Here is a 12,814-nt window from a genome sequence, read left to right as displayed (position 1 = left end):
CCTCCCTCTAATTGTTTTCTATTAAACGTTTCTTGCGCTTATTTTATTCAATGACGTTTTTCAAAAAAAATATTGAGCTTACATTTCTATAATTATGTAAGATTACAGCAGATATTTCCTTTTGTTGTTTTATTAGAGGAAAAGAAAGACCAAGTTTCCCCAATTTTGTCTTCCTTTCCTTCTAGTGCAGCTATCTTGGTTCTTATTAAATGGTATGAAATTTTTCCTTGTTTGTGTTTCTCGGTTTCAATTTGATGCACTCTGAAGTTCCTTGAAACTGTGTATTATCTTTGTTTGTTCTTATTATTATTGGGTAATGGGTATAATAACCGAATCAGCGTAGTTTATCTGATGAGACAGTTTCAACTAGTTAGAGACTGAAGTCTCCTGGATTGAAGTGTGGTGGGAGATGCTTGTGTAAAAAAAAGTTGATTAAGTAACAATTAATTTACTTATGATTGCTTAAGACAACTTTTATATGCTAGAAATCCATCATCATCTCCATTATCTTCATCAATCATTGGTCTCATATTTTGTTATCATTAGATTTTTAATTAAGTACTGAGCAAAAAAATCTCTTAGATTAGGGTGCTATTCATTCTACTTATGATGGTAAGAAAAGGAATAGCATAATTTTTCATGCAATATGAACAAAGGGGCGTTTTCTAGTCCCGCCAAAGTGGGGCTCTTCTGAGGCAGGAAAATAATAAGCAGCAGAGGCCAATAAATTGTTTTGGTCAATTTTTGATCAAAATCAGCAGCAGCAGCCTGAAAAGGAGATTCTTCTCCGATCCCGTGGAGAGTTGGCGCATCGGATAACATCGAGGAACAAGTTTTCATTGCAAGGTATGTAAAGTTTAGAGGTTGGATTGAAATCATATTCTTCCCTTGCTTGATCAAGTAATGCCTGAAAAAGTGGATGGTTGAGAATTGTAATCTTTATTATATATCTCTTCTGATATTCACCCACATATACAACCAGGTGACCTTTAGGAACATCTCTTGGAATGAAGTCTTTTTCTTCTTCTTCTTCCTCTTCCTCGTTAGCAGCAGCCCACAGACAATAGCACTCTTCACAAGCTTCATTAGCAGGTTTGCCAATCTTTTCCCACTTCTTCAAGCATGTTCTCAGAAAGTTTCCTTTTTTAATGTTCTTCATGTTAATAGAAGAAGAAAGAGATAGATAGATAGATAAAAGGAATGGTTATTCGTGATGATATTAAAATGATATGGGTATATATATAAAGGAGAGATTGGAGGAAAAAGATCTTTAATTAAAAAAAAATGAAAACGTTGACATGATGATGATTATGAGGGAGAGATAAAGGGTGAGCTGTGAAGTGTGAATTAATGGTGGAGCGGATTTTGTAGCGTGCTGGATTTCTGCGCGTTGCCAATCTGTAAAAAGAAAGAAAAAAAAATCTAGCTGGTTTTAATACGGTATATGCATCATCTCTATACGACATTGTACGAACATGCACTGAATGATTGAGAGAGAGATGATGATGAATTGATGATGATCATGATGGTGGGTCAACATGAGTAGTTCACAGAAACCAGACCCCACCTCTAACTGAGAGTGGTACATAGTAATTATAAAGATAAGAAGATCTAGAGATATGGATGCATGGATAAGTTTCCTGGGCTTGGTGCGTCTCCCACTAGTGATGGGATCAAGATATCTTGTTTTTCTTCTATTATTTACTATCTTGATAGATGATTTGAATGAAACCATTTATGGGTACATGTTGATTTTGGAGACTCTTAGATGACTAAAAAGAGGAGGTATTTAGTTCAGTGGTAAAACGTATAAACTCATGCTCTCAATGTCATGAACTCGAGTCTTCACACGGAACCATTTACAAAAACAAAAAAAAATGACTAAAAAGATCAGGCTAGGTTGGGATTTAGGTACTCTTGTACCTCATTGACATATCTCTATATATAATAATGCATTGATTAACTGTTGAAATATTATTATTATATGATTAATGTAATGTAATGGTGGATATGGAATGATTTAAATGATGGAGTGCAATCTTTTTGAATTAGTTTAATAAAATAGCTGGAAATCACATGATGTACAATGGAAAGCCATTATAAATGATTTTGCTTGCTCTTTCTGCCTCCTTTAATGATGCACTAGCTTTTTGTAATGTAATGGGAAATATCATTATTATTATTATTATCTTGTAATAAAGTATTCTTCTTCTCTTAGGTGATCTTGTAGTAGTGGTAATAATATTTTTTTTTGGGTACGATCCGTATCATCCTTCCTCCTGTGTGCTTAAGACTTTTTTGTTATCTAGATTAGATTTAGATCTGTCTGACAAGAATATGGCCGTACAGGAGGATCATATATATGTTTTGGTATTTGCAGGAACAAATATGGGAAGAGATTCATTCATTCTTTCACAAACCCCAATGCCCGATCTAAGCTTTGACCAGTATAAGTTACACCCAATAGTTAATTAATTAGAGATTTTGCAGAGTTAAATTTAGTATGAGCATGAAATACTAGATTATGATTAGAAGCCACCAAGAAGGGATAAAAGTCAACAAAGTTCAATAATGATTAGTGCGAGTTTAGTATTCAGATTCAGATAGAGTAATAATCTTTTGTTTCATTAAGTTATAGGAGATGAAGTTGCCATAAAAAAAATAATAGTACTAGTATGATTATTAAAAGATCAAGCTCAGCTAACATCACAAGAAGATTACTTATCGTGTCATTTCTTGAGTGGATTTAAAATTTAAAAAATCTCTATTATTAAATTTTCAATCAAATCAAAAAATGACACATCATTCCCTACAACTTTCATATCAATATTTTCCCCGTTCCGTATCATTTAGTTGACTCAGAAGTCTTATAATTTGAGCTAAATGGATTCCCTATAGTTGGTTATTTAAATAGGAAGAAGCTATCTTCAAAGACCAAGGCAATATGACATAGGCCATTAGAAGTCCATGTCCCAGTAAAGGCTTTCCAGAAAGTAGATTAGATTCTTTTTTTTTTCTTTCTGTCATATTCGTACTATTCAGATTAAAAAAGAAAGTTGTTTAATTAGAAATAGGGTCAATGTGTCCTAACTTGTGGTTGAGGGAAAGGGGAGCAGAGTTTAGGTAGATTTCTGTCAATAAAACGTTAAGATATGGGTGATTAAGGAAAGGGTTTAAGGTTAGTGGTTGTGATTAGAAGTGTTCAATTAAAAGAAGAATGATTGTGATTGTGAAGTGTCATCATAAGGCTTCAAAAACAGGGCACTCTTGTACAGTACATTAATGTCAGATCAATTTGTCTTGCAGACAAATTATTTGAACCTCACTCCCCATCATCCATCCCTCCTAGACAAGTGTATAGCTGTTTTAATTTGGAAACAATGGTAAAAGATAGTATTCAGAGACTTCTTACATTTTCTTTAAAGAAAATAATGGTCAATTCAAGACATATATGACAGGGCATACTTATTCAACATGTCATTATTTGAGTGGAGTGGATTGTTTACAATTTAGCCACAAGTTTGGCTTTTTTTAGGTTAAGGTTGAGGGTTGTTTAAATAATTTTGTTCAGATTGGAACTATGAAGTTGAATTGTTTATTTAAAAAATTCTAAGATTAATGAAGGGATATGTGAAAAGATGGTGGAGTTATTTGAAGATTATTCAAATAACCAAACCTAACAGTGCAAGGAATCAACAAAAACATGATACATAGTAATTTTATATGGGATGTTGGAGTTTGATTTTGGAATGTTCTTGGGATAGTATGTGTAATGTTTATATAATCATTGTGACTATTGAATAACTGATTTTTTTTTTTTTTTAAGTTTGATGTTTGAACACTAAAGAATTTTATACCGTTGAGGCTCAAACCACAATTTAAACAAAATCGAAATAATTTGGATAAGGTATTTCGAGTTAAATGATATGATAAAAAGTATGCTTTTGTTTATGAAAGCGAGAGAAAAGTGTTTTGAAAAATAATTAAATTCTATAAGAACCAAATTTATTTATTTATTTATTGTACATCTTAGTATTTTTATTGATAAAAATATTTTAAGGTTATTAATTTTATACTTTTAATTTATTGTTTTATACAAATATTTTTTCTAATTTAATTTAAATAATATTTTTAACTCATATAAATTATAAAATAATTATAAAATAAATTTTTTATTTTTAAAAAGGTCCATGTATATTAAAAATGAAAAATTGTTTAAACACATCGAAAAGAATTACATGAAAATAACAAATTAAAAAATAAGAAAAAATAATAATTAAAAAATTTATCAAGTTTGTAAATCCTCGAAAAGAACAATTAACTCTCGGACATACTCTACTGACTTTTTGAACGAATTTTAGAAAGCATCATAATAATAGTATTATGAATGATATGCATCGGACGACTACTATCATTGAAAGTTCGACGATTTCTCTCCAACCAGATAGTCTACTAAAAAATAATTGGGATGGTAATCAAAAATATGTAGGTCTGCCATATCATTCGTATAAATCCAATTTTCCAGCAACTACTTAAAGACTCGGGCATCACCCAATAAATCTCAGTAATACTCTACAAAATGCTCCAAATACTAGTTATCATTCGACAATACAAAAGTGAGTTACCGATTCACTTATTTTTGACACATACGACTAGCCATAATATAATATTTTTTCATGCACATATCATCTTTTAGAATTCCACCATGAACGACGCTCCATCCAAACACAAGATCTTAGATAAAATTTTGACTCCCAAAATTTTTTCCAGTAAAAATTATATGAAATCATCTTAGCGAACAACTTGTAGCAATGCCCCACATGAAAACTTTTCATATTTTGTCAACGTATAATGTCTTGTTTAGACGGTGACACTCTTACCAAAACTAAACTCTATTATGAGACGAAATCTCCATAATATTTAATCTCATTTTATATCTAATTCGACTAGCAAAACACTAGACCGAGAATCAACATGTCCTTAACAATGACATTTCTACATATAACAATGAAAACAAACTCAAAATATGTCGTAGCTAGACTTTTGATACTACACAAAATGTCATCCCAAAATCTAATAAAAAACTATCCCTCACAATGAATCTCGATTGCTCACGAAATTGTTTCCACATAGGATAAATTTCTCTTTAAATGTCACACTCCGCTGAATAATTAAACATTTTAGTGAACCAACCAGACCAATCATTACCATATTTATACATGATTATCGATGCTCAAAGACTATTCAGCTCCATTGTAAATTTACTACATCATTGTGATAGAAGAGCTTTATTAAAAGAAATAAGATCTCAAATATCTAGACCTCCTTAATCTTTAAAACATTTTAACTTTATCCCAACTAATTAGATAACAAAACGAGATCCTCATAGAAATATGCACATTATTCTCTTAATTTTCACCACCACACCCATAAGAATAATGAATAACAACATCATATATGTGACTTATATTAACTTGATTATGACTAAAAAATGTAACTTTTTCTTTTAAATTTTATACTTTTAACTTATTAATTGGTTTAAATATTTTACTTGTAATTTATTTTTTAAATATTAAAATCGGACTAAATAGATAAACATGTATTAATCAGGAATAAAAACATGCTAATTAAAAAGTTACTAAACTGATAATAAACACGAAAACGAATTTGTATAAATTTAATGTAAAAAAAAACCAAATTTAATTTAGATTTCACTACTCAACACATGCCCTACTACCCATATTCCCCAAGTCATATCTTAACTTAGTGAGAAACTACTACATGCTAAATCAATAATTTTGATCTAAAACAATAAAATAACTTTTACTTAAAGTAAAAAAAATAAAAAATTGATTGGACTGGCAGCAATACCTTATGCACGTGCATGTGGCAGCAGTTGAGCTGGAGACTGAAACTCCATTAAAAAGAACCCAACATTTCTTTAACTCATCTCCATGCTTCCTGGGTGGCAACCTCAGAGGGTAGGGTATATAAGAAGACTATACAAAATAGAGATCCCCATAATTCCATTCATTATTATTATTTATTATTATTATTATTATTATTATTATTAACCCATTTCTAATTTCTCATTTCTTCACCCATAAAATAATAGTAATTCCCAATTTATACCAACACAATTTCACTTTACATTGCTACTATGAAACCATCCTACTTCTGGTGCAATCCCATCTTAATTTATAAGACTCACACAAAAAGGAAGTCATCAAAATAATCAAATCAAATCAAAATCACTTCTTCTGGAATGTGACCAAACAAAAATAAGCTATAAATCTACACAGTACTCCAGTCACTATGAGGCAAGTCAGACATCTTCCCCAGTTGTGAAGATCATAACCACTCTGTAATAACGTTCCACATCGCGTTATTACCCAAACTCCATTGTACCTGATTAAGAAACAACCAATAAATTTCTAAATCTCTATACTATTTAAATGTATATATTTTTTTACCTTTCAACATTAGCAAGGAGAAAGGCTTCCATAGCCCATTTTGGATAGCAGTAATTTCCCACAAGTCTCGAGACTTGGCTGTCTTTATCTTGGTTTGAAATCAGAGTTAACACCACTGGAAGCAGTACACACCACTACCAATGCAAATTATAAAAAAATGTCAATAACAGCAGTAAGAAAATTATGTGTGAATGTGTTTATGTTTACCAATTGAGCAGGACTAGGTTCAAGCATTATGGCAAACACATAAGCCATTCCGGTCACACAGTAAACAAGGCAGACCAAGACAGCATAATTATCTTCGAACGATGATCTAGTGTTGTTGAAGAAATAGTACATGGAAAGATAAACCAATGGCTTCACTATCGTGTTGAAAAGGTCTATAGTGTCCTTGGAAAGGAAGTAAGCCAGGCTGCTAATCCCAGAAGCGCTCTCCCTCCAATAATGGAGTTTGTCCAGTGAAAATGATCTCAAGGCCGCTAATTTGCACAGAAGTGCTGCAATTCATAAACCAAAAAAGTGAACAAAAAAGTATAAAACAATCATATTTAGATTCTTGTTACTATTTTCACTTACAAAGAGCTATTACAGTATAAGTATAACCGAGTTCCCCAAAACTTGCGTCGGTGGTTTTCGAGAGAGTCCCTAGTGCTGCTCCAGCTATTAGTAGGATCAAATAGTCAGCTGCTTGCATATCAGCTTCTCTTAGTCTCTGCTTTCCAACCCTAAAAGAAAATTAAAAATAAAAACATTTGTTCCATTTATAATTTGACGAAGAAAACTTGCATCCAATGAACAGAGGAAGGAGATCAATGGCCTGTTTAGGTATCGACTTTAGTCAACTTGCTACAAATACAATCATTCTATATTTTCCAAAACGATAAATTGTGAAATGCCATAATGACCCTTGTCTTTACTCTTTAGCCTCCAACACAATAATCAAATGGTAAACATCTAAATATAAAATTGGATTCAAAAGTTGCCAAAACTTTTTATACCAAATGCAACAAAAAATTACTTTACTTTGGCAATTTTTCAAAACGTGATCGTGAGTAATTTCCAAATAGGCTCAATATTGGTACCTGCCAAGGAAATAGCGATATTGTCGAAGAACACCAGGAGTAATGCGGCCAGACAGATCGTGTCCCTTTGAATAATTGAAATCGACTTGATCGTTTTGAGAATCAGTGGATAAGGACACATCCTGCCATGTTTCCCCAGCAATAGCGTTATTAGTATTATTCTGACCTTTATTGGATGAAGATTTTGAGATTTCGTCGCATATTTCCATCATATCGGGGGGAACTGCATAACCATTGTGAAGCATCCATCTGACAGGGAGCTGCTGGGCAGTTAAACCCGGTCCTGGTTTAGTTATACCCTCCAAAATGTCGATAAAATGGTCAGGAGGAGTAACACGTTCTGGAACATGTATTCCAATACCAGAAAAGTATTCTTCAACTTTCTTAACAGAACCGTGGTACACAGTGAAACCACCTTTCGCGAGAAGTATTAAATCGTCAAACATCTGGAATAGCACAAAGCTGAGGAAGAAATAAATCAATAATACAATTTATGCAAACAAAGACTATTATATGTATACATATATATATGTATTCCTCCAAGTACTAGTTTCAATTAATGTTTACTAACAAACCTTGGCTGGTGAAGAACCATGCAGATGTTGACACCTTCAAGAGCTTCACGACGAAGTGCTTTAAGAAGTAGATTGGAAGAAGAACTATCCAAACCAGAGGTTGGCTCATCCAATATCAATAAAGAAGGTTCCATGACCATTTCTAGTCCAACATTAACTCTTTTTCTTTGTCCTCCAGAGATTCCTCGTTTCTCTACTGTTCCTACTAGTGAATCACGAATCAGTTGCAGTCCGAGAGATTCAATTACTCTTTCAACAACCAACACTTTATCTGCTTTTGGCAAATCAGATGCCAGCCTGAATAGTACAAGTTATTATTAGAAAGAAGAAAAAAAACTTACTAGTTAAAGCAGAACTTGTAACAGTTTGAAATACAACTTCATTCAATTAGAAATTTACTTTGAGTTTTCATTTCAAATTATCAGCATGGAAGTAGAATTTGGCGAACAGCTATGTTTAAGCATAATACCTGCATCGAGCACTGAAACGTAGGTTCTCCTCCACAGTCAAGTTCCCATGAACAACGTCATCTTGTGGCACATAACCAATTATCTTCTTGAATGAATGAATGGATTCAAGTTTTCCATTTATGAGAATACAGCCAGTCATAGTACATCCAGTGATCTTTCCAGCCAAGGCAGAGAGAAAGGTGGTCTTTCCAGCACCGGATGGACCCATGACTGCAGAAACTCTACCGGGCATGAGTTTTCCACTTACACATCTCATTAGGTGTCTTCTTTTCCCTTTAAGAGTAATCGTCAAGTTCTTGAAAGCGACCTCAATCGATGGTCTTTTCAAGACTTCATCGTCATCAGTTGCCATAGAGATAACTCCAGAGAATGTCATATTCTTTTTCTGCTCGTTTGCTTTCTCCTTCTCAAGTTGACCGTATGCATATTTAAAAATCTGGCTCTTAGAGTGAAGCTCTTTTGCCTTGGGCACATGCTGCTTTTTGATGTTCCTGTCTCCTATCTTTAAATTGAAACCTTCATTGCTCTCTGGGTTATCGTCAATTGAATCCAACATCTTTGTGAGGTTTGTCGAATCCTTTTTTTTTCCTTTAGGAGCAACAACAGCAGATGGTTTTTCAGCTGAACTTGACTGAGGTGGAACAGCAGGAGGAGCTTGATCAGTCCCCACCTTGGGTGCGTCTGCTGCTTTCTGCGAACGGGATTGCTGAAGCGATCTTTTCTTGGCCAAATCTTTTGCAGTCTTCCACCTTTGTCTTGCTTGGGCAGTTTCTCTAGCGCTCCTTGCTGCAGCTTCCCTGGACTTGGCCATTCTTTTATAACGAGTACTTATGACTTGATCAGAGAAATTGTATATTATGAGCAGCAGCAAACTCAGTGCAACCTATATGCACACAGTTAGCCAACATAGTCAATATCGAGGCAACAATTAGCTTAGAATATCTCTGTATTATGAGACAACACTTACAATTAGAATGATTCCATAGACATGGATATCTTGATCTGCAGTTCCTGGCTTGCAATTACTCAATTGAAAACATCCTGTGAAATGATCACCAAAAGGCTAACTATAAAAAAATCCCCTCAAACTATAAATCCGAAAGCGGGTTAATAATGTTTATATTAAATAGAAAGGCTATATGACAGAGCTCATAGTTCAAATACATGCAGAACAGAAAAAGACAAATAGAATTGCATAAATGAAAATAAAAAAGGAACAAAAGACATTAAAATTCAAAAACTAAATGAATGACAATGAGGCACCAAGACAAAAATTGGCACATCAAAATCAACATCCAATCATGCAGATTGAGACATTGTTTAATAACACAACATATTACATAATCTAAATAATTAAGTACTTATTTGAATTAAGTTCATTTGATAATTGTTACTTAAAATCACTTAATTATTGAAATTCAACTCAAATTAAACTAAAAGAATTGAAGTTTAAAAATGTGACTTAATTCGATAAACTATAAATGACTTAACTTAGTAATATAAGCATATAAAGGCAAATTTAACCCTTAATCAAATTACGTCTCTATAAGGGTAAATATTCTTAAAATAATTTCCCGACATTAGTTTCATATTTTATCAAATATGTAAGTACTTCAATTTAGATATTTTAATTTAATTTTTAAACACTTAACTAATTCGGCCCTTAAAAAATCCAATAATAAACACTTAATTTTCAATTTATCAAACGACCCTAAAAACATTCTTAACCAAAATCAACAAGAGTTCTGTAGAATGTTCTATACTAGAAAGTACCCAGAACATTGTAAACCCTAATCCTTTATTTATTTTTCTTTCAAACCAGCCTTTACATGAAAATTTTACCAAAGTGAGCTCCATACATAATACCACTCTATAACAATGCATTGAACTATTACTTACTTTTTTGAGCTGTTGTACCCATTTGGCAATAACGCCTGAAATGATAAGAACAAATAAAGATTATTAGGTAAAATATGGAAATCACTAACTCATTTGTTATCCAACTGAAGAAAGGACTTCAATTAAAATGAATATACAATATATCTGAAAAGAAAAATGTACAAGTAGAAGAGTTTTTGGAACAAATTCAATACCCACTACTGCAAGAAATCTCTTTGGTAGTGGTTGGACAGTATGATCCAGCTGAACAGAATATCTCCTTACTAGTCGAAACATCAGCCCACATATCGGCACCACCACAACTATGATTCGACATAGGAGGCAACTGATAACGGTATCTGCAGGTTTTCTCCATTTATATTTGAATAAGCAAATGATAGAAGTCCTATATAGTAGTATCAAACATTCGAATAGAATAGAAGTTCCATTATACTCACGGATCACAAATGCCAGTTGCTGTATTAAGATTTCCACGAGGGCAGTAAGAACCCAACGGGCAAGCTAAAAATGAGAGATGGGATCACAAAGAAAGTTAAGAGTAGTTAGATTACATTAAATAGGAAGCAAATAGAATTACTAGACTCACGGATCATGCAAGTAAGGCCCTGAGGGCAAAAGAATCCTTCGCAACAGGGAAGACTATCTTCAGTCCGATCGGGTATTTCATTGGTGTTCTTCATGTCAATTTTAACATTGGCAGGAACACTGGAACACCACCCTGGCTCACATCCAGGAGCCCAGGAACTTAAGTTACAGTTCTTGTTGGGACGTAAGAATTGAGCAGCTGAAGATTTTGATTCGAAAAAGCTACTGAAGTAGAGCTTTACTTCTGCAGCAGTGCATAGCCTATGTGTGACATCTCCTGTTAAATGATTGATACAAAGATGAAAATCTCAATACCTGGACAATCCTCTCAATTTAAATCATTCATTCATTCATAGATTGATTGATTTGTTTACCTTTTATCTGCTTGACACAATTGGTAACGAAATCAAGATTGTCTGAAAAGTTGAAAGCAGCATTCCACTCAGCATCCCTGTGATGAAAATACCAAAACCAATACAACAATATTCATGGTCAGTTGGTCACGCCATTTGGTTGCTGATTAAAGGCGTAATATCATTTTAGCAACACACTTACACGTCCGTTACGCAATAACCCAGATAATTTGAGACGTCATTCTTGAAAAGAGAGGTGACATTTGACATCTGGTTATAGATTAGGGTTGTTACAAGAGGTAACATAGCTGGATTTCTAGAGTCACTATATGCATCTCCCTCTAGACACCAACCGCTCGGTGCAATTCCCAGAAACAGAATAAGTAAAGGAAAAGCCCGAATAATAGGTCCATTCATTTCGATTTATCAATGTTGAACTATCACAAACATGGAGGAGGAATAAGAAGACGATTTCCTGGAAAAGAACACGACCTCATAGCACAAGATTGAGTTTTTCGATGGTGAAAAACTTAGCTTAAGATTTGATCAGGATGACGTTGATAGTCTTCCAAGAATGTGTGGGTATTGACAGAAAAGAGAGAGAGAGGTTGGCCAGTGAAAGAAAGAGAGAAGAAAGGGAGGATTTTGGGGGTTGAAAATGTTCTGACGGATGGATTCGGAGAGAGAGAGAGAGAGTTGTAAGAGGTAGGAAGGAATTCCATGGTTTTTAGACGAAGAAATGGCGGGGGAGCGACGGTTATGCGATATTGAAGGAAGAAATCTTAATTTGCATCCATTTGCGCCCCACCGTTCCTTTTCTATGCTCCATTTTCCCTCCAAAAACTAGCCATTGATTCATAATTATTTCTATTTTTTTTCTTCAATATATATATATATTATATATAATATTATGAATTATAATATTTCTTTTGTATTTGTTAGGTGAAAAGTGGTTAATTTAAATATATAACAAAGATTTAAATATTTTGCTTGATTTATATCGATCTAATTGAAGAGCCTCACTTCTAGGATTTAGGACTAATACCATCTTCGCTAACATAGGAATATGTCACCCATTATAAATAAGAATGAGAGTTTTTCAACGTGCCCACGAGTGGTGTATGGGCGTGCCCTTGCCCCTTTGAAGGTCTTTGACTCAACTAAAATGTCTTTATATTTTAAATTTAACATTAAATTTATAAAGAAATATATTTTTCATAATAAAAATTAAATCTTTTAACTAATTAATCAATATACAGAAATTATATATTTTTTATTTTCTTTTCTATATTTAATATATGCATAATTTTTTAACTCTTTTTTCGCGATAATATAATTATATATTAAAATTTAAAAATATTTTTATATTAATATTTA

The 12,814-nt window shown here is 33.1% G+C and overlaps 2 protein-coding genes across 2 annotated transcripts; both read right to left on the bottom strand.

Annotated features, from left to right (window-relative positions):
• Positions 1-754: 754 nt before the first annotated feature.
• LOC124938879 (indole-3-acetic acid-induced protein ARG7-like) lies at positions 755-1,159 on the bottom strand. Its single transcript, XM_047479403.1, has one exon. It carries the CDS (start codon positions 1,157-1,159, stop codon positions 755-757), a length of 405 nt encoding a protein of 134 aa, XP_047335359.1.
• Positions 1,160-6,205: 5,046 nt separating this feature from the next.
• LOC124938878 (putative white-brown complex homolog protein 30) lies at positions 6,206-11,854 on the bottom strand. The gene is made up of 14 exons (XM_047479402.1): positions 11,640-11,854; positions 11,459-11,535; positions 11,086-11,361; positions 10,937-11,000; positions 10,694-10,837; positions 10,500-10,534; positions 9,568-9,641; positions 8,600-9,483; positions 8,131-8,427; positions 7,556-8,017; positions 7,050-7,198; positions 6,681-6,970; positions 6,474-6,607; positions 6,206-6,408 (listed from the first exon to the last, which is right to left on the bottom strand). The coding sequence occupies exons 1-14, from the start codon at positions 11,852-11,854 to the stop codon at positions 6,252-6,254; spliced, it is 3,258 nt and encodes a 1,085-aa protein (XP_047335358.1). The 3' UTR covers positions 6,206-6,251.
• Positions 11,855-12,814: the final 960 nt, after the last annotated feature.

This window comes from Impatiens glandulifera, chromosome 5 (genome assembly GCF_907164915.1).
Source record: "Impatiens glandulifera chromosome 5, dImpGla2.1, whole genome shotgun sequence".
In the NCBI taxonomy this organism is placed as follows: Eukaryota; Viridiplantae; Streptophyta; class Magnoliopsida; order Ericales; family Balsaminaceae; genus Impatiens; species Impatiens glandulifera.
Note: the sequence above shows the minus strand (reverse complement) of the source record. Positions and strands in the feature narration are given on the sequence as shown.

What these genes read in the sequence shown, in the direction of transcription:
- LOC124938879 (XM_047479403.1), bottom strand. Translation starts at nt 1,159, where the DNA reads ATGAAGAACATTAAAAAAGGAAACTTTCTGAGAACATGCTTGAAGAAG.
- LOC124938878 (XM_047479402.1), bottom strand. Translation starts at nt 11,854, where the DNA reads ATGAATGGACCTATTATTCGGGCTTTTCCTTTACTTATTCTGTTTCTG. An exon ending in GAGATTTCTTGCAGTAGTGG is followed by an intron (nt 10,535 to 10,693) that starts GTATTGAATTTG and finishes TTATCATTTCAG; the next exon opens with GCGTTATTGCCAAATGGGTA. An exon ending in TCTATGGAATCATTCTAATT is followed by an intron (nt 9,484 to 9,567) that starts GTAAGTGTTGTC and finishes GTGTGCATATAG; the next exon opens with GTTGCACTGAGTTTGCTGCT.